The sequence below is a fragment of the Papio anubis genome, chromosome 1 (assembly GCF_008728515.1).
Source record: "Papio anubis isolate 15944 chromosome 1, Panubis1.0, whole genome shotgun sequence".
Lineage (NCBI taxonomy): Eukaryota > Metazoa > Chordata > Mammalia > Primates > Cercopithecidae > Papio > Papio anubis.
In genome coordinates, this window is record NC_044976.1 from 18,567,096 (window position 1) to 18,584,644 (window position 17,549).

The 17,549-nt window shown below is 48.3% G+C and overlaps 1 protein-coding gene across 5 annotated transcripts in view; it reads left to right on the top strand.

Annotated features, from left to right (window-relative positions):
- Window positions 1-17,549, top strand: part of VWA5B1 (von Willebrand factor A domain containing 5B1) — a 68,288-nt gene that overhangs the window by 42,804 nt on the left and 7,935 nt on the right. For 3 of the 5 annotated variants that reach the window (XM_021936874.2, XM_009200921.4, XM_021936879.2), the window contains 8 exons: window positions 2,389-2,572; window positions 3,732-3,922; window positions 8,594-8,771; window positions 9,243-9,557; window positions 11,345-11,491; window positions 14,172-14,285; window positions 16,095-16,169; window positions 16,798-16,867. In XM_021936874.2, the coding sequence (XP_021792566.1) occupies window positions 2,389-2,572; window positions 3,732-3,922; window positions 8,594-8,771; window positions 9,243-9,557; window positions 11,345-11,491; window positions 14,172-14,285; window positions 16,095-16,169; window positions 16,798-16,867 (1,274 nt within the window). The remainder of the gene's footprint in view (window positions 1-2,388; window positions 2,573-3,731; window positions 3,923-8,593; window positions 8,772-9,242; window positions 9,558-11,344; window positions 11,492-14,171; window positions 14,286-16,094; window positions 16,170-16,797; window positions 16,868-17,549) is intronic. The other 2 variants (XM_003891255.5, XM_009200925.4) reach the window with 1 other exon arrangement.

Here is a 17,549-nt window from a genome sequence, read left to right on the forward strand (position 1 = left end):
GAGAAATTGGGCAGGTATGGAATGAATGAAATGGACTTGGTGTAAAAATAAAAGGGGCCAATGCTGTGATGGATAGCAGCTACCACTGAACTCACAGTTGGAAAGGCAATAAGGAGTGGTGAGGAATATGGCAAAGTGGATGACACACACCCTGTCTAAACTGGGCAGCCCCTATGCAGCCCTAACAAAGTGTCGTCATGCAGAAATGTGAGTCCTATGTTAAATGTGTGTCTAATTTTTCAGGAGAAATTGGAACTTTATGTGAAAAGCTCCAGATTTTTAAATGTTATGAAATGTGTTCAGAATTGTGATCAGGGTAATGGTTAATGTGTTGTGGAGAATGGAGTGTTCAGCCACAGGGAGAAAATGCTAAACAAAATGCTGACCAAGTCCTTGCACAGTCCAGACCTTCCTGGGAGGTCTAGAAGACACCAGTTCATCAACAGACCCTCCCACAAGAAGGGCCTGGACGCAGTCATCAAATCCTTTCTCCTATTGGCAACGTTTGCCCTGCTACTGGTAGGGATAAAGAGGACCTTCACATATTGTTGGTGTAAATATAACTCCACAGCCCTCCTGGAAAGCAACCTAGAAATAACTAATAAAATTAGAGATAGGCCAGGCATGGTGGCTCATGCCTGTAATTCCAGCACTTTGGGAAGCCAAGGCAGGTGAATTACCTGAGGTCAGGAGTTCGAAACCAGCCTGGCCAATATGGTGAAACCCTGTCTCTACTAAAAATACAAAAATTAGCCGGGTGCGGCATCAGGCACCTGTAACCCCAGCTACTCGGGAGGCTGAGGCATGAGAATCACTTGAACCCAGGAGGCGGAGGTTGCCGTGAGCCAAGATTGCGCCACTGCACTCCAGCCTGGGGGATATGGCGAGACACTGTCTCCAGGAAAAAAAAAAATTAGAGATATATAAACCTTTCAACACAGAAATCCTACTCCTAGGAGTCTATCCCATAAAAATAAAAGTGATGTAATAGATTTATTTCCAAGGATTTATTGTAATATTTTTTATGGTGACAAAAATAAATGGCCACAAACTGAATGCTTAACAATAAGGCATGGTAAAATATTGTGCAGTCAAATGCTAAAAAGAATGGTTGAGGCCAGGCACAATGGCTCACACCTGTAATCCGAGCACTTTGGGAGCTGGGATTACCAAGGAAGGAGTCTGGCTTGAGGTCAGGAGTTCAAGACCAGCCTGGGCAACCTCGTGAGACCACTTCTCTACAAAATATAAAAATTAAAAAATTAGCCAGACGTAGTGACATATGCTTGTAGTCCCAACTACTCTGGAAGTTGAGGCGGGAGGATTGCTCGAGCCCAAGAGTTGGAGGCTGCAGTGAGCTGACTGTGTCACTGTACTCCAGCCTACGTGCGGTGTGGAGACCCTATCTCTAAACAAACAAACAAAATCATAGTTGAAATGCAAAATTTCCAAAATGTTTTAAGTGCAAAATTCAAGATACTGATAAGTGTGAGCAGTATGGCAAAGTTTTTATAATACAAAAAATGACCCCCAAAAGCTGATGTGTTATTTATACATAGAGGTGACCCTTGAACAATGTGGAGGTTAGGGATACCGACCCCCCATGCAGTCAAAATTTCACATATAACATTTGACTCTCTAAAAACTTAACTGCTAATAGCCTACTGTTGACTGGAGGCTTTACTGATAACATAAACAGTCAATTAACACATATTTTGTGGGTTATATGTATTATATTCTGTGTTCTTACAAAAAAAGTATGCTAGAGAAAATAAAATGTCTTTGAGAATATCAAAAGGAAGAGAAAATACATTTACTATTCATTAAGCGGAAGTAGATCGTCATGAAGGGCTTCATCATCATCGTCTTGACGTTGAGTGGCGGAGGTGGAGGGTTGGTCTTGCTGTCTCAGAGGTGACAGAAGGGAAGAAGTGGAGGAGGTGGAAGGAGAGGCAAGAGAAGCCGATGCTCAGTGTAACTTTTATTGAAAAAAATCCACATATAAATGGACCCACGCAGTTAAAACTTGTGTTGATCAAGGGTGAACTGTATGTTTATATCAGGGAGAATGGAATGGAAGGAACAGATGGTTTATTTTGTTAATTTTGGTAACCTATTTGGAGACAGGAGTGGCATTTAGAATTACATTTAAAAAATTTAATGAAGTCAATGATTAAAAACATAAACAACCTAAGTGTTTTGAAAGATAATTCCATTCACCATCTCTTGAACAGAAGTTTGTCTCAATTCCCTAAACAAACACAAAGCTTTCCTATTGAGCTGTTTCTTCAGAAATGAAAACCCCACCACCGCTGCCCTTGCTCCCTGCGGAAGTCCTTCCTGACACCTAGCCTCACTCCTAGCCCTCTTTTCTGTTCCTCCCTCCAGGACAAGAGGCGTCGGTACAGCATGCTGCACTCTCAGGAGTCTAGCAGCTCCGTCTTCTACCACTCTCAGGACGACGGACCCGGACAGGAAGGTGGAGACTGTGCCAAGAACTCGGGAGCACCCTTCCTCCTAGGGCAGGCCAAAGATGCCCGGCTAGTCAGCAGAAACTCCACCACCAAGCACGGTCGGTCTGCGGTTCTAATGATTGCTACCTTACGTTGAGCGTTTACTATGTGCTAAGTACTTGGTAAAAGCCACCTCATTGAATAGTTAGCAGCTGCAGAGGTCGGTACTGTTATACCCAGTTTACAGATGAGGAAATTGAGACTTGGAGAATTTGAGCAACTTGGCTAAGCTCATAGAGCAATAGGTAGAGTACAGACAAAGAGTCTGGATCTATCTGACTCCAAAGCCTCGTTATGGTGTTAGTTTCCATTCAAAGGGTACTTATTGATTCCCTACTAAGGTTAGGGGCTGAGAGCAACATGGGAAGCAAAGACGACTCAGACATGTCCCCTGCCCTTCTGGAGCTTTCCATGTAGTGAGAGATACATCTGGCACTATCTCTGAAAGAAAGCAGAGTGACAGGGTGCCAGGGACCCCTAGAAAATTTAACAAGCTATAGGAATCCCAGGAGAAATGAGTACGTCTGCTAGATGATATCAACAAAGACTTCACAAGTGGACTGCTTCTTAGAGGTGGGAAGGGAGAGGACGTTCCAGGCAGAAACTGCCTGAGCAGCAATGTGGAGACTGTGACACTTAGAAAGCACACACACAAGTGGCTTCTGATCTAGTGTGGTTGACCCACTTTGTACCTTTTTTTTTTTTTTTTTTTTTCCTGAGGCAGAGTCTCACTCCGTCACCCAGGCTGGAGTGCAGTGGCATGATCTCGGTTCACTACAACCTCCACCTTCTGGATTCAAGCAGTTCTCATGCCTCAGCCTCCCGAATAGCTGGGACTACAGGCGCACACCATCACACCTGGCTCATTTTTGTATTTTTTGTAGAGACAGGCTTTTGCCATGTTGCCCAGGCTGGTCTGGAACTCCTGACCTCAGATGATCTGCCCACCTCGGCTTCCCACAGAGCTGGGATTACAGGTGTGAGCCACCACACCCAGCCACTTCTTTTCTTTTAAAAGAAGCAGCAGGGAGAGCAGCTGGGAAGCTAGACTAGGGCCAGATTCGGAGAGGCTCTGGATGCCAGGGGAGGCACCTGCACATATTTCAGTAGGCAAGAGGTGGAGAACGTGAGATGCTTCCAAATAGGAAAGGGGGACTCAAGCCCCACTCTTTCCCTGCTGTCCCACTCTGATGGTTCCCCATCACCATCCCTGTCCAGATCCGAACGTCTCCCAGCGACGGAGGGCATATAGCACCAACCAGATCACCAATCACAAGCCCTACCCAAGGGCTACCACGGCGAGTGACCCCATGCCAGCTGCCAAGAGATACCCACTGCGGAAAGCCAGGCTGCAGGACCTCACCAACCAGACCAGCCTGGATGTCCAGTGGTGGCAGATTGATTTGCAGGTACCCAAGCAGGACAGGTTAGGGAGGAGCTGGGGAAGGCGACAGGCAGGGGAGAGCTGTGTCCCCTGCTTCAACCATGTGGCGGGGCCATCCATAACTTACACTGTCAAGTGAGTCCCTCCCTCTTTCCTTTCCTAGGCCTTCATCTGCCTTATCTCCGAGTACACACTCCAAATCAAGACACCCACCAGTGAATAAGCTCACTCATTCCCTGAACACACACTGCCCAGTTGGCAAGGAACATTTGCATGTTGTCTTTCACTTGATTTTATAGCACCCCTAGGGAAAGAGAGAGTTTAGGGGCCCACCTTGGCTCAGTACAGATGTGGATATTGAGAACCAGAGAGGCGGCCGGGCGCGGTGGCTCAAGCCTGTAATCCCAGCACTTTGGGAGGCCGAGATGGGCGGATCACGAGGTCAGGAGATCGAGACCATCCTGGCTAACACAGTGAAACCCCGTCTCTACTAAAAATACAAAAACTTAGCCGGGCGAGGTGGCGGGCGCCTGTAGTCCCAGCTACTCGGGAGGCTGAGGCAGGAGAATGGCGTAAACCCAGGAGGCGGAGCTTGCAGTGAGCTGAGATCCCGCCACTGCACTCCAGCCTGGGTGACAGAGCGAGACTCCGTCTCAAAAAAAAAAAAAAAAGAGAACCAGAGAGGCAGGGCACCTATCCAGGGTCACACAGTCAGTCAGAGGATTACAACCTGTCTGACCTTTGAGGGACCCTCTGCCTTCAAAGCCTTTTATTCCCCCTCTATTAGACTGCACCTCCTACAAATTCCAGGGCATATACATTTACCCAGGGCAGAGAGGATTTTTTGTTTATTTGTTTGATTGTTTGTTTGTTGAGACAGAGTCGCGCTCTGTTGCCCAGGCTGGAGTGCAGTAGTGCCATCTCTGCTCATTGCAACCTCCACCTCCTGGATTCAAGCAATTCTCATGCCTCAGCCTCCCAAGTAGCTGGGATTACAGGCATGTGCCACCACACCTGGCAAATTTTTTTTCTTTTTTGAAATGGAGTTTCGCTCTTGTTGCCCAGGCTGGAGTGCAATGGCGCAATCTCGGCTCACTGCAACACCTGCCTCCAGGGTTCAAGCGATTCTCCTGCCTCAGCCTCCTGAGTAACTGAGATTACAGGCACATACTGCTGTGCCCAGCTAATTTTTGTATTTTTAGTAGAGACGGGGTTTCACCATGTTGGCCAGGCTGGTCTCGAACTCCTGGCTTCAGGTGATCCACCTGCCTCGGCCTCCCAAAGTTCTGGGATTACAGGTGCGGCAATTCTGTGGCAATTCTGGGGGCAATTCTGTGCACTGTAGAATGTTTGGCAGCATCCCTTGGCCTCTGCTCATTAGAGGCCAGGAACAACACTATCCCCAATCATGACATCCAAAAATGTCTGCAGACACTTTAGTTTCCTGGGGAGCTAAATTACCTGGTTGAGCACCACTGTCCTAAACCAAATTGTGGTTTAATCCATTTATTAAGAATGGGCTTGGCCGGGCGCAGTGCCTCATGCCTGTAACCTCAGCATTTTAGTAGGCCAAGGCAGGCAGATCGCTTAAGCCCAGGAGTTTCAGACCAGCCTGGGCAACATGGCAAAGTCCTATCTCTACAAAAAATACAAATATTAGCCAGGCATGGTGGCACACGCCTGTAATTCCAGCTACTCGGGAGGCTGAGGGAGGAGGATCACTTGAGCCCAGGAGGCAGAGGTTGCAGTGAGCTGGGATGATGCCATTGCACTCCAGCCTGGGAGACAGAGAGAGATCCCATCTCAAACAAAACAAAAAACAAACAAACAAAAGAATGGGCTTTATGTAGATTTGTCCTTGTAAGGCTGTGGTTCCATAAAAGCAGCCTTTTCACTCTCCCTATATGCCCCCTCCCACTTCCAACCACCATCCCCATCCCTCCCTACCTCCACTTACACATAAGCCCACACTCTAAGGGTAGGGACATGGCCATCTTATCCCTGAAGGCCCTTCTCTGTGTTTATTGAGGGACCACTTGATGCAATCAGAAGGCAACTGGCCCTGCAGTCTGTCTGACTCTGCTCCTCAAACATGTCACTCAACTCTCTGAGCCCCAGATGCCTCATCTACAAAATGGGGAGAATAGCTTAGGCACATGACTGAGCTGCCATCCATCAAAAGACATTTATTGAGAGCCAACTCTAAGTAGAGGACTCTTCCAGGCATTGGCTGATAAAAGATGCAGTGCCCGGTCCAGCACCTGGCACACAGCAGGCATCCTCTGCTGGCAGCTTTATTTGGTGAGAGCTCTGAACAGGCTGGTTCCCCTTTACTTCTTTCCTGCACGCTCCCTAGCTCTTCAGACCCATCTCTGCCCATCTCTCACTCCCTCCTGCCTGGCTTCTTCCCCAACCCAATTCTCCTTTATGCATGCACATACAACACACTTACATGTGCACACACACACACACACACACACTCCATGCGCCCTCTAGATGGATGTAGGGCTGGATCTTAGACTCATCTGTTGCCATGGAAACCTTACCAGCTTCAGTTGCTCTCTGTGACCCAGTGTGGTGTTGATGGCTGGGGAAATCCTAGTGTTTGATTGGGCAAGGAGTGGAGGGTAGGGATCCCCTGGGACTTAGCAGCCCTGGCTGGGGTCATCCAGGGAGTTACCAGTCCCCTCCTTCTCCCGCATCCTTGTACCATTCCTAGGACCTCTGGCTTAGAAAGACAGAAAGGCAGCCCCCATTTAATGGGGAGACACAGTCCCCCTCCTAATAAATACTTGATAGGGATGGAAAACCCCCCATGGCTAACTGTTAGCCTAAAAAAGTGTTACACCTGATAAGTGCCTTTTCGTCCTCATCCCCTCCCCCTACCAGGGGATGTATATTGGTCCCAGAGGCTTGAAATTCATTTCTAATTAATTTCATATTCTTCAATTACAAAAGTAATACAGTGTTTGCAATAAAAACCCTCAATTACAGAAGTAATACATACTCAATGTTTGCAATAAAAACCCTCAAACAATTCAGTCAGGTATAAAGTACAAATAAAAGGCCCCCTGTCCTATTCCCAGACCCACTTGGTTTTGAGTGTTTCCTTCTAGAAATATTAATACTACACACACAAACACATACATACACAGTACATGTATGTATTTTAATAATCACATATGCAAACTGCTCTCCAACTTACTTTTCTAATGTCTCTTTAATTCACTTTTTAAATAAATAACAGTGCACTGTATTTATTTAAAAGTGAATTTAATTACCCTTTTTGGTGAACAGTTCTATGAGATTTGACAAACGTATATGGTCACGTAATCATCGCCACAGTGAGGATACAGAACAATCGCAACTTACTTTTTTAAAAATAAGTTTCGTCTTGGACATCTTTTCACTTTGGCATGAAGAAAACTACTTCTTTATTTTCAATGTTGTGTGACATTCCATTGCATGGAATATACCAGAACTTATTTGCCAACGCCGACTGATGCCAACCTCGACTGATTTCGGTAGTTTCCAGATTTTTACATTTACAAACAATACTGCAACAAATATACAGTACTTGCACATCGATATTTGCACTCTTGTGTATTTCCAGAAGATTGAATTCCTGAAAGAGGAATTGCCAGATCAAAGGGGCTTATGCATTTTAATGGATAGCACATTGCTAGATTGTTCTCCCACAACTGTGTACCCATTTACATCAGCACTGACAGTCCATGAGAGACCCTGTCTTTCCATTGACCACAGGGGTGCCATCAAACATTTGAATATTTGCCAATCTGCAAGATGGAAAAAAATTATAAACTTTTGCTATAAATGGCCTGCAAATGCCTTTAACACATTATTCTATTAAGTTTGTATTTTACCCCCAGTGATTTATAAAAGCTTCTTGAAAATGATCTTTGCCAAGACTATTACAAATGTATTCCTCCATTTATCCCTTGCCTTTTCATGTCTGTTTGTACCAGCACAAGAATAGATAGATTAAATCAACAAACCAGAACAGAAAGTCCATAAATAAAACCAAATGTGCATGAAAGCTTTGTTGCGATAGAGGTAGGAAACTGATTAAGCTGCAGGGATTCAAATGGAAAAACTGCATTCAATAAATTGTGAGATTCTTACCATTTAGAAAATCAAGAAAAATCTGATTCCTTTCTCCTTACTCCAAAATAAATTTCATGTAAATCAAAGATTTCAACACACAAACAAACAAAAATGAAATCCCAAAAATTCTAGAATATTTTTTGAGTGAGAAAGACCTTTTAAGTATGACATATGGGAAGACATAAGGAAAAAAGGTTGATAATTTTAACCATACACACAAAAAAGTTTAAACTTCGTGGCAAAAAAAAAAAAAAAAAAAAAAGTGGGTTTAGAATTATCCGTGGTGTATTATTTTCTATGTGGCTTTCCACGGTTTGGAGTTTCTCCATGGTTTCGGATTATCATTGTTGATGTTTCTCATGGATAATGGAGACTGGGTCATGCATCCCTGAGTACTGGAGGGGCAGTGCCCAGGAGGAGCTGCTGTGCCCCAGGAAAGAGCTGGTGGGGTGGGGGTGGGGAGCCGGAGGAAGGAGAGTCCAGCCACCAGGAGCTCTTCCTCCTCCGCCGTCTCCTCCTCCTCCTCTTCCTTCTCCTCCTCCTCTTTCTCTTTCTCCTCTTCCCTCCCTAGCCCTTGCTGAACAGTGGTCAGGACCTGGACCAGGGCCCCAAACTCCGTGGCCCAGGGGCCCGAAGGCCCTCTCTGCTGCCCCAAGGCTGCCAGCCCTTCCTGCCCTGGGGCCAGGAGACCCAGGCCTGGAGCCCCGTGAGAGAGCGGACTTCTGACAGCCGAAGCCCCGGAGATCTAGGTAAGTGACCACAGGATCCAGGACCTGACTGGGGACAGCGAGGAATCCTTGACTGTGGTTCAACTTCAGATGACAGGCCCAGAGGGGAGATGCCTGGGTCTGTCCCCTTGGGGTCTGCTGCGGCTCACCCCTTTCTGAGGACCTCAGCAATCCCACGCTTCCCAGTCACCCTGGTTCTTGAGTGACCTGTGAGGGTGCAGTTCCATTCTCAGTGCCCCTGTCCCACCCCATCCTATCTGGCCCCCTCAGGCACTAGCTTCCTGGGAGGCGGATGTGTCCTCCCTTGGGGACAAGCCCATGCCCCCGCAGCTGTCCTAGGAAAGCAGTTGGAGTTGTCTGTTCCCTGGGGAGATGGAGGGAGTTGTACTTGGCTTAGAAGTGTCTGCTCCCTGGGGAGGGACGTTGCCTCCCTGGGAGTTAGCCGTCTGTCCCCCACGTCAGCGCTTGGCCCACTTGTCCCTCTGCGCGCAGAGCCGTCCCACCACCCCTCTGCCTTCGAGACAGAGACATCCTCGGACTGGGAGGCCCCAGCCGAGTCCCAGGAGCGAGCCAGTCCCAGCAGGCCCGCCACCCCTGGCCCGGTGCTGGGCAAGGCCCTGGTGAAAGGCCTGCGCGACAGCCAACGCCTGCAGTGGGAGGTGAGCTTCGAGCTGGGGACCCCCGGACCGGAGCGGCGCGGCGAGCGGGATGCCGACCTATGGAGCGAGACCTTCCACCACCTGGCGGCCCGCGCCATCATCCGCGACTTCGAGCAGCTGGCGGAGCGCGAGGGCGAGATCGAGCAGGGTGAGCGCCGCGGACCTGCGCCCCTCCAGCGGACGGCCTCTGGAGGACCGCCCCCCTCCACACCCACACCCTCTTCCCCACCCGCCCCGGTGATCCTCCCAGCCCCGCATGGACCCGCCCTGCTCTCTCCCGTCGGCCTCCAGGACCCGCCCCCTCCTCACAGCCCCGCCCACTGCCCCGCCCAGTCGCCTCTGCGGCCTCCAGGCTCCGCCGCCTCCCGATTCTGCTCAGTGCCTGGGCTCATTCCCTACTCCTGCTCCAGGATCACCCCTTCATCTCTGGCTTCAACCCCCTTCATCTGCCCACAGCCCCGCCACGGCTCACTGTTCCCCCACTCCACCTCACACCGCAGCCTAGCCAGGTGCCTCCACCTCCACAGTCAGGCCAATCGCCCTTCCCCTCCCGCCCACCCACCCACACACGCACAGCCCAGGGCTCCATTCCATTGCCTCCAAGATCCACCCTCTTCCCCCTGCCTCCGAGTAAGTTGCCTTCTCCCCCAGCCTTGGGCTCTTCCACCCCATCCAGTGATCCGTCCTCTTCTCTCCCCGCCTCATTCCTCTCTCCTATGGGCGCCCCATTTCTCAGTGCTCCCCTGCAGCAGCCCCAGTAGGGCTCCAGAGACAGAACAATGGCGACAGCCCACACCTTCGTCCAAGTCCCCCAGTCCAGTCCAGGGGCTCCACGCACTCATTCATCATGCCTTTATTTACTGTGGATCGGCTGGGGGCCAGGCTCCCACTGGGCCGTGTAAACGCAGTTGAACAGCCCGGTGAAAAAGCAATCTCCACCCCTTCCTTACCCATGAGTGCTTGACAAACTAGCAGGGAAGCCAGCATTAATCACATCATTACACAAATAATTAATTGAGTGCATTTGTCCTAAGTGCTATTAAGAAAAAAGACAGGGATCCAAGAGATTGTATAACAGGGACGGTGGGGGAACTAATTTAGTCCAGGAATTGGGGCAGACTTTACTGAGAAAGGGACTGGTGGGATCTTGATGGAACATACTTGGAGAATAGAAATATAAATAGAGAATGGTTATATCATTTCTTTGTTGTGAGTTTATGCTTTATTTCTATAATAATATTATTTTGTTGATATTTTACTTGTATTTTTGTATTGTACATGTTACTTTTTTTCTTCCCATGAGCTCCTCACCTTACAGTTTACGAAGCACTTGTCTACCCTTCCTCTCTTTGGCTCCTCACACAGCCTTCCGGAGGCTGCAAGTCCCGGAGACTGCTCACCTCTTCAAAGGAAAGCGACTGGGCTTTGGGGTCAGACCATCCTGATCTCAGATCCATTCCTAACTTGCTATGTGACCTTAAACTCACCACTCTTCTCTGATTTGCAATGTCCTCAGCAGTTAAATGGGTCAGATCAGTGGTCCCCACCCACCAGCCAGGGGACCTGTTAAGTTTTACGGCAACGTTCCCATTAGACATCTGCAAAATTAAAGTACAAAATACAGACAACATAGTGGGTTGGGTGTTTTTAAAAATAAAACTAGTTATTTAAAGGAAGTAGCTGTCTTTTATTCTGAGACAATGTCTTACATTTTTACATTAAAATATCCTTTATTTTATGAAATGATGTCGTGAAATGATGGTGGTTTTTTTAAAAATGTCTTTAGTTAGCAAGTTGGCAAGTCCTTGATTTTAAAGGCTTATTTAATCCTAAAGATGGGGACCACTGGTAGAGCCCCCACTTTCGCTTCCAGCGCTTCTGTGTGAGGGAAGACTTTCTGAGTCTGAACAGTGACCCCAGTTTCTCCCTCCACAGGGTCCAACCGCCGCTACCAGGTGAGCGCCTTGCACACCAGCAAGGCCTGCAATGTCATTAGCAAATACACAGCCTTCGTGCCTGTGGACGTGAGCAAGAGCCGGTACCTGCCCACCATGGTGGAGTACCCCAACTCTGGTAAGGCAGGTGAGCGGCGGGGGCCCTCCTGGGGGCCAAGCAGCCCCTGTGGACTGGGGAAGGGGGCTGAGATACAAAGGACCACAGACCAGCAGGGAGGGGTGTGAGACAGGGCCTAGAAGCAGAAAGGCCCCCAGTGGATGATTTGGCTGCCAGCGGGTGGGAGCCCCTGGGGCCTCATCCCACTGCTCTGCAGAGGCTGTGAAATCACCCTAGTCCTTTTTTCCACCAAATGAAAATGATTTTATTGTGTTTCTTCAAATGGGACAATATGTGCTCATTATAGAAAATTCTAAACTATAGAAAGATATAAAATGTAAAAAATAACTGAGACCAACAGTCATCCAGGAATGTATATTAGTCACCTGCTTGGTGTGACCATCCTTCCAGACTTCTCTCTGTGGATATCAACATGTAGAGAAATCAAAAGACAGATCATTTTACATGAATTGGATTATCCTAATATGTACTATATATTTTACAAAATATGGGCATGGAAAGTGTCACTCCATGAAATGAATCTATATCATTTTAATAGCATATTCCCCTGCAGGTAGATGTCATCCTCAGAATAGCCAATTAGTGTTCCAAAGCACTTTGTATATATTTTCAATCCTTTAATCCTCAAAACAGCTCCACAAAGTAGACACTATTATTATCCCCATTTTATAGATGGAAAACAGAGGCAGAAGGAGCTAAGTTACTTTCCTGAGGTCACACAGCCGTAATGGGCTGGAGCCAGGCTTTACATTTATTGTCCTGGCTCTGGATTATGCATTTTCCTCTACTCCTTTCTACTGCCTCTGAAAATTTATTGCAGCCTTTTAAAACCTATTTAGACCTTTCGTTTATTCCCCATTTGGTTATTGTAAATTATACTGCAAAGAACATCTTTGTGCATCTGTCTGGTTATCACCTCAGTGTTAATTAATTCGTAGAAGTAGGACTGCAATGTCAAGGGGATGCCCGTTCAAAACTGTGATGTATGTTACCAAACTGCCCCCTTACCGTCCCACAGGTTATTCAAATGTCCATCCTCTCCAACACTGAATATTGTTTATCTTTCTAAACTCTGCCAGTCTGATAGGTGAGAAGAGAATCTCTCTTTTGTCATTTTTTTAATCGTGAGATGCTTTTCATGTTTATGAACTATTGGTGCTTTTTCTGTTTCAAATTACATTTTTCTGTCCTTTATGGTCACCCCTCCCCTGCTTTGTATTAGCAGACCTCCATAAAAAATTGTGTTTGGAAATAGAATATGCCCTTCCTAATTCCACCTGTCCCCCTTTTCTTCTCTGTGGTATCAAAATGATCAACCCTCCTCAACTGCTGTCATTTCAGGCAATGGAGTGGCCATTTAATCAGGCTGTTGCCTTATTCTTGTTGCAAGGATGACCATCCCTCCCACCCATCTCTGACCAGCCTGCTAGCATCTGTAGCCACAGCCTGGGAAGTTAGGGACCTGGCCCATATCTTAACCAAAGTCCCAAAGCCCCCTAAGATCTGGATCAGCACTTCCCCAAGTGTGTTTCAAGAAACTAGAACTCTAATTTTATGTCCTATGAATAGCCATCCAGCATAAAAATAGAAAATACCAGATTAGGAAATACATTTAAGAACCACTGGATTAGCTAAAGTTCAAATGCTTTCTTTACTGCAGAACTTCTCAGAGCCTTTAGTATGTTAATATACATCAAGAGGCTCAGCGATGGGCTACAGAATGCAACTTCTTCAAAACTTGTTTCCCAACACAACTCCAATTTTTAAGGAAAAACTTACAGACTAGTGTTCTCTGAGAGTCGGGTTCCCTAAAGCATACTTTAGGGTGCTGTAACATCTTTCTTCTTCTTCTTCTTCTTCTTCTTCTTTCTTCTTCTTCTTCTTCTTCTTCTCCTTCTCCTTCTCCTTCTCCCTTCTTCCCTTCTTCCTTCCCTTCTTCTTTGTCTTGTTCTTGCCTGCAGTGGCGCAATCACAGCTCACTGCAATCTCCAACTTTTGGGCTCAAGCGATCCTCCCACCTCAGCCTTCCAAGTAGCTGGGAATACAGGCACGCACTACCACATTCAGCTAACTTTTTTTTTTTTTTTTTTTAATAGAGATAGGGTCTCGCTATGTTACCCAGGCTGGTCTCAAACCCTGAGCTCAAGTGATCCTCCCATCTCAGCCTCCTGAAGTGCTAACATTACAGACATGAAACACCCTGCCCAGCCCAGGGTGCTGTAACTTCATCTCTTTTCCATCCACCCCCTCTTAGTAATGCCCTGGGATTTCAGGGGCCTGCGCTGTGGGAGGAGTACTTGGGACATGGATCTCTGAGACAGTAAACAGAGAGAAGAACAGAGTGTTCCTGAGAAAACTGGCCTTTTAACTTCCTGGAAAACATTGTGGCTTCTTGAACATTCTCTCAGCAATAGTATTTACCCAGCAAGCTAGATATTATCCCCGTTTTCCAGATGAGGAGACCATGGCTCAGTGGGGTCTGCACCCATCCAACTGGAAAGCGATGGGGCTGGGCCTCAAACCCGGGTCTTTCTGACTCTAAAGCATATGGTCTTACCTTGTACTTTGCCTTCCTGCCTTTGGATAATTGAAAGATTGAAGCCAGAATCATTCCTGCCAGCCCTGGGGGAGAGGCAAAGGACTGGCACATTTGTACCCAACCACCCGCTTCCCCTTGTCTTCTGTGAAGGAGCTGCCCTGCGTATGCTCAGTTCTCGAGCTCTGGCCCAACAGTGGAGGGGCACCTCTTCTGGCTTCGGACGGCCGCAGACCATGCTTGGAGAAGACTCGGCAGCAGGAGATGGTAAATTTCAGGCCCTAAGGAAGAGCCACCCTGGGCACTTTCGGAAGCCTGGGCCCCTGAGGTTACTGTGTTCTCATGTCCGAGGCCCTAGGACCTCTCTCTGAGTCTGCACTGTGGGCTTAGGCAGGTCCAAGGCAAAGTCAGGCATCCCAGGCTCTCTGAGGCCTAAGAGGGACAGAGAGGTTCGGTATGGCCTGAGCACACCACCACTGACACAGCTCTCTCTTTGCCAGGGAGCGGCACCACCTCCTACGGGCACCTCTCCCCTTGTGAGCTCTGCTGACCCTGGTGCTGTTCCCTGCCTCCAGCCTCTGAGTCCTCCCAGGCACCAACTGCCAGGAAACCTAATAAACAAGGGAAAAAGCAAAGAGCGAAGAGGCAGTCCCATCTGTTTGGGTCCCACCATCTGTTTCTTTCAGGATTCCCAACAGCCTCCTTTGAGCCTTCACGTGGTTTCTTTGTGCCTGAAGCTTGGCTCCTTGAAGAGCCAGGTTTTGACCTTTTGGTGACCTTGCACTAGTTCCCAGGATGGTTTTAACCCTCTGTGTCCTGCGTGGATGTGTGTCTTTCTGTCTCTCTAAAGACAGCCTAACTGCTGCACTCGTCCTAACCCCTTTCTAGGTACCCTCACGTGCACAGTGAGGATCTCCTGCCTTTTGCTGTGCAGGAGGAAGACATCAGAGGTCCCGCCTGGCCACTAGTCCAGCCACCCAGCCCATAAGGATTTTTTATTCCAGGTCCTAGAAAGTGTTCACAGACACTGATGGGTTTTAAAACAAAAACAAAAGCAGAACCCAGTGTGACGGGGTGGAAACACAGAGGAGCTCTTCAGAATCAAAATGTTCTTTCAATTTCTTGGTCCCGTTGGCCTCCAAAACCCAGGAGAACCAGCTCCACCCCTGAGCCAAGCTGAGCGTCCAGGCTTCAGGAAATTGCTGGTCTATACCTTCCTTTCTCCGAAGCTTAGCTTTTTTGGGTGGCCCATGGCTTCTGTCAAAATCACGAATCCTTTATTTATTTATTTATTTATTTATTTATTTATTTATGGAGTCTCACTCTGTCCCCCAGGCTGGAGTGCAGTGGCGCGATCTCGGCTCACTGCAACCTCCACCTCCTGGGTTCAAGCGATCCTCCTGCCTCAGCCTCTGGAATAGCTGAGACTACAGGCACCCACCAGCATGCCTGGCTAATTTTATATTTTTAGTAGAGTTGGGGTTTCACCATGTTGGCCAGGCTAGTCGCAAACTCCTGACCTCAAATGGTTCACCACCTCAGCCTCCCAAAATGCTGGGATCACAGGCATAAGCCACCATGCCTGGCTACAAATCCCTTCCTTGAAATTGTTCTTTGATTCATGCCCACATTCCTGACTTTTTTTTCCTTTTTTTTTTCTTCTTTTTTTTTTTTTAGGCAGAGTCTGTCGTCCAGGGCTTTACTAAGCACTTAGCAATGGACTAGGCACTATCTGCGTGTTATCTCATTTAATCTTTACCACACTGTGAGATAGATAATATTATCCCGAATTTGCAATCAAAATTTATAAAGTAATTTTACCAAGTCCCCACAGCTGGTCAGTGGTGGTGGTGGTGGTGGTGGGGGTCAGGATTTGAACCTAGGCCTGTCTAACCTTATGGTGGGGCAACGGTTATATCTGTGAAAGATGAAGGCCCATCCGAGCAGGGTTTGAAACCCTAGACTTACTCTCCAACCCACCTACAGACACCATGAATTAGACCATCACTCTCCTGGGGGGATGGGAGGCGAGGAAGGGAGGGGAGAAGTCCAGCCTCACTAGTTCCTCTGTCCTAGACATGGAGGCAAGTCCCACTGCTCCCTTCAGCGAGACCACATTCCCTGGCCGCGAGAAGCACGGTGCTTCTGAAGGTGAGTGGGCAGGTGGCCCTGCCTCTCCATCAAGATGGTGACAGGGATTGGTCCTGGGGTCAGGAGAGTGTCTTAGCACCAACAAAGTCCTCAGGGCTTCATGGAGTCCTCAAAGCAGCCCTCTGCACTGGGAATAGGATTATCCCCAATTAAAAGATAAGGAACAGGTGCAAAGAGGTGAAGTGACTTGCCCAAGGTCACAGAGCACACTGGTGACAGAGCTGGGCTTGGATCAGGCCTCCCAGTTCCCTGCTGAGGGACCATTTTGCCACTCCGCTCTGCCTAGAGTCCTCTAGCAACGTGCCAAGGAGGTCAACTCAGTGTCCCCATTTGGGAATGAGCAGAGCTGAGTGAAGCTGTCACTGCCCCCACAAGTAACTTTCCAGAAGATCCCAGGGGCTGCCGGCCAAGGAATCTTGGAGGCCAGCTTTTTACATGCGGATGTAATCTCATCCCACCTCACACCAACTGGAGCAGAAAGAGCTCCGCGGCCTAATGGTTAGCTCCAGTCCCTAGGAGCGTAGCTAAGCCCCTGCCCCTCTCTGGGCCTCTATTCCCCCTGTTGGTCAGTAAGCAGTTGGACAGGGTCATCTTCAGGTCTCAACTCGGTCATTCCATGGCTCTCCAGGTCCCCTGCGCAGCCTGGCCACAAATACTCTTTCTTCCGTGAAGGCCTCAGAGAATCTCTTTGGATCCAGGTAGGTGGGATTTCCAATAAAGGTACACTCTCCTGCCACCCATTTTCCTGGGGTGGTCCCTGGGGTTTTCCCTGACTTGGAAGGCCAAAGGCAGGTTCAGCCTGACATTTAGGCAGGTGTCATAAAAAAGGCACTCCTGCCCAGAGCAATCACTGTCTCCAGGCCTCACCCTACCTCAAATCCCCCACTTTACTTTATCTCCCACACTTCCAAGATATCTTTCCAAATGCAAGTACACATGGGAGGGCTGACAGAAAACTCTTCTGACCACTGGGCTAGACAAGAATATGATAGTAAAAGAGGGTCATGATCCAGGTGTAGCAGCTCACCACTGTAATCCCAGCATTTTGGGAGACCCAGGCAGGAGGATCACTTCAGGCCGGGAGTTCGAGACCAGCCTGGGCAACACAGTGTGACCCTGTCTCTACAAAAAATTTAAAAATAGGCCAGTCGCGGTGCTCACCCCTGTAATCCCAACACTCTGGGAGGCCAAGATGGGCGGATCATAAGGTCAGGAGTTTGAGACCAGCCTGACCAACATGGTGAAACCCTGTCTCTACTAAAAATGCAAAAATTAGCCAGGTGTGGCGGCGCATGCCTGTAATCCCAACTACTCGGGAGGCTGAGGCAGGAGAATTGCTTGAACCTGGGAGGCAGAAGTTGCAGTGAAATGAGATCATGC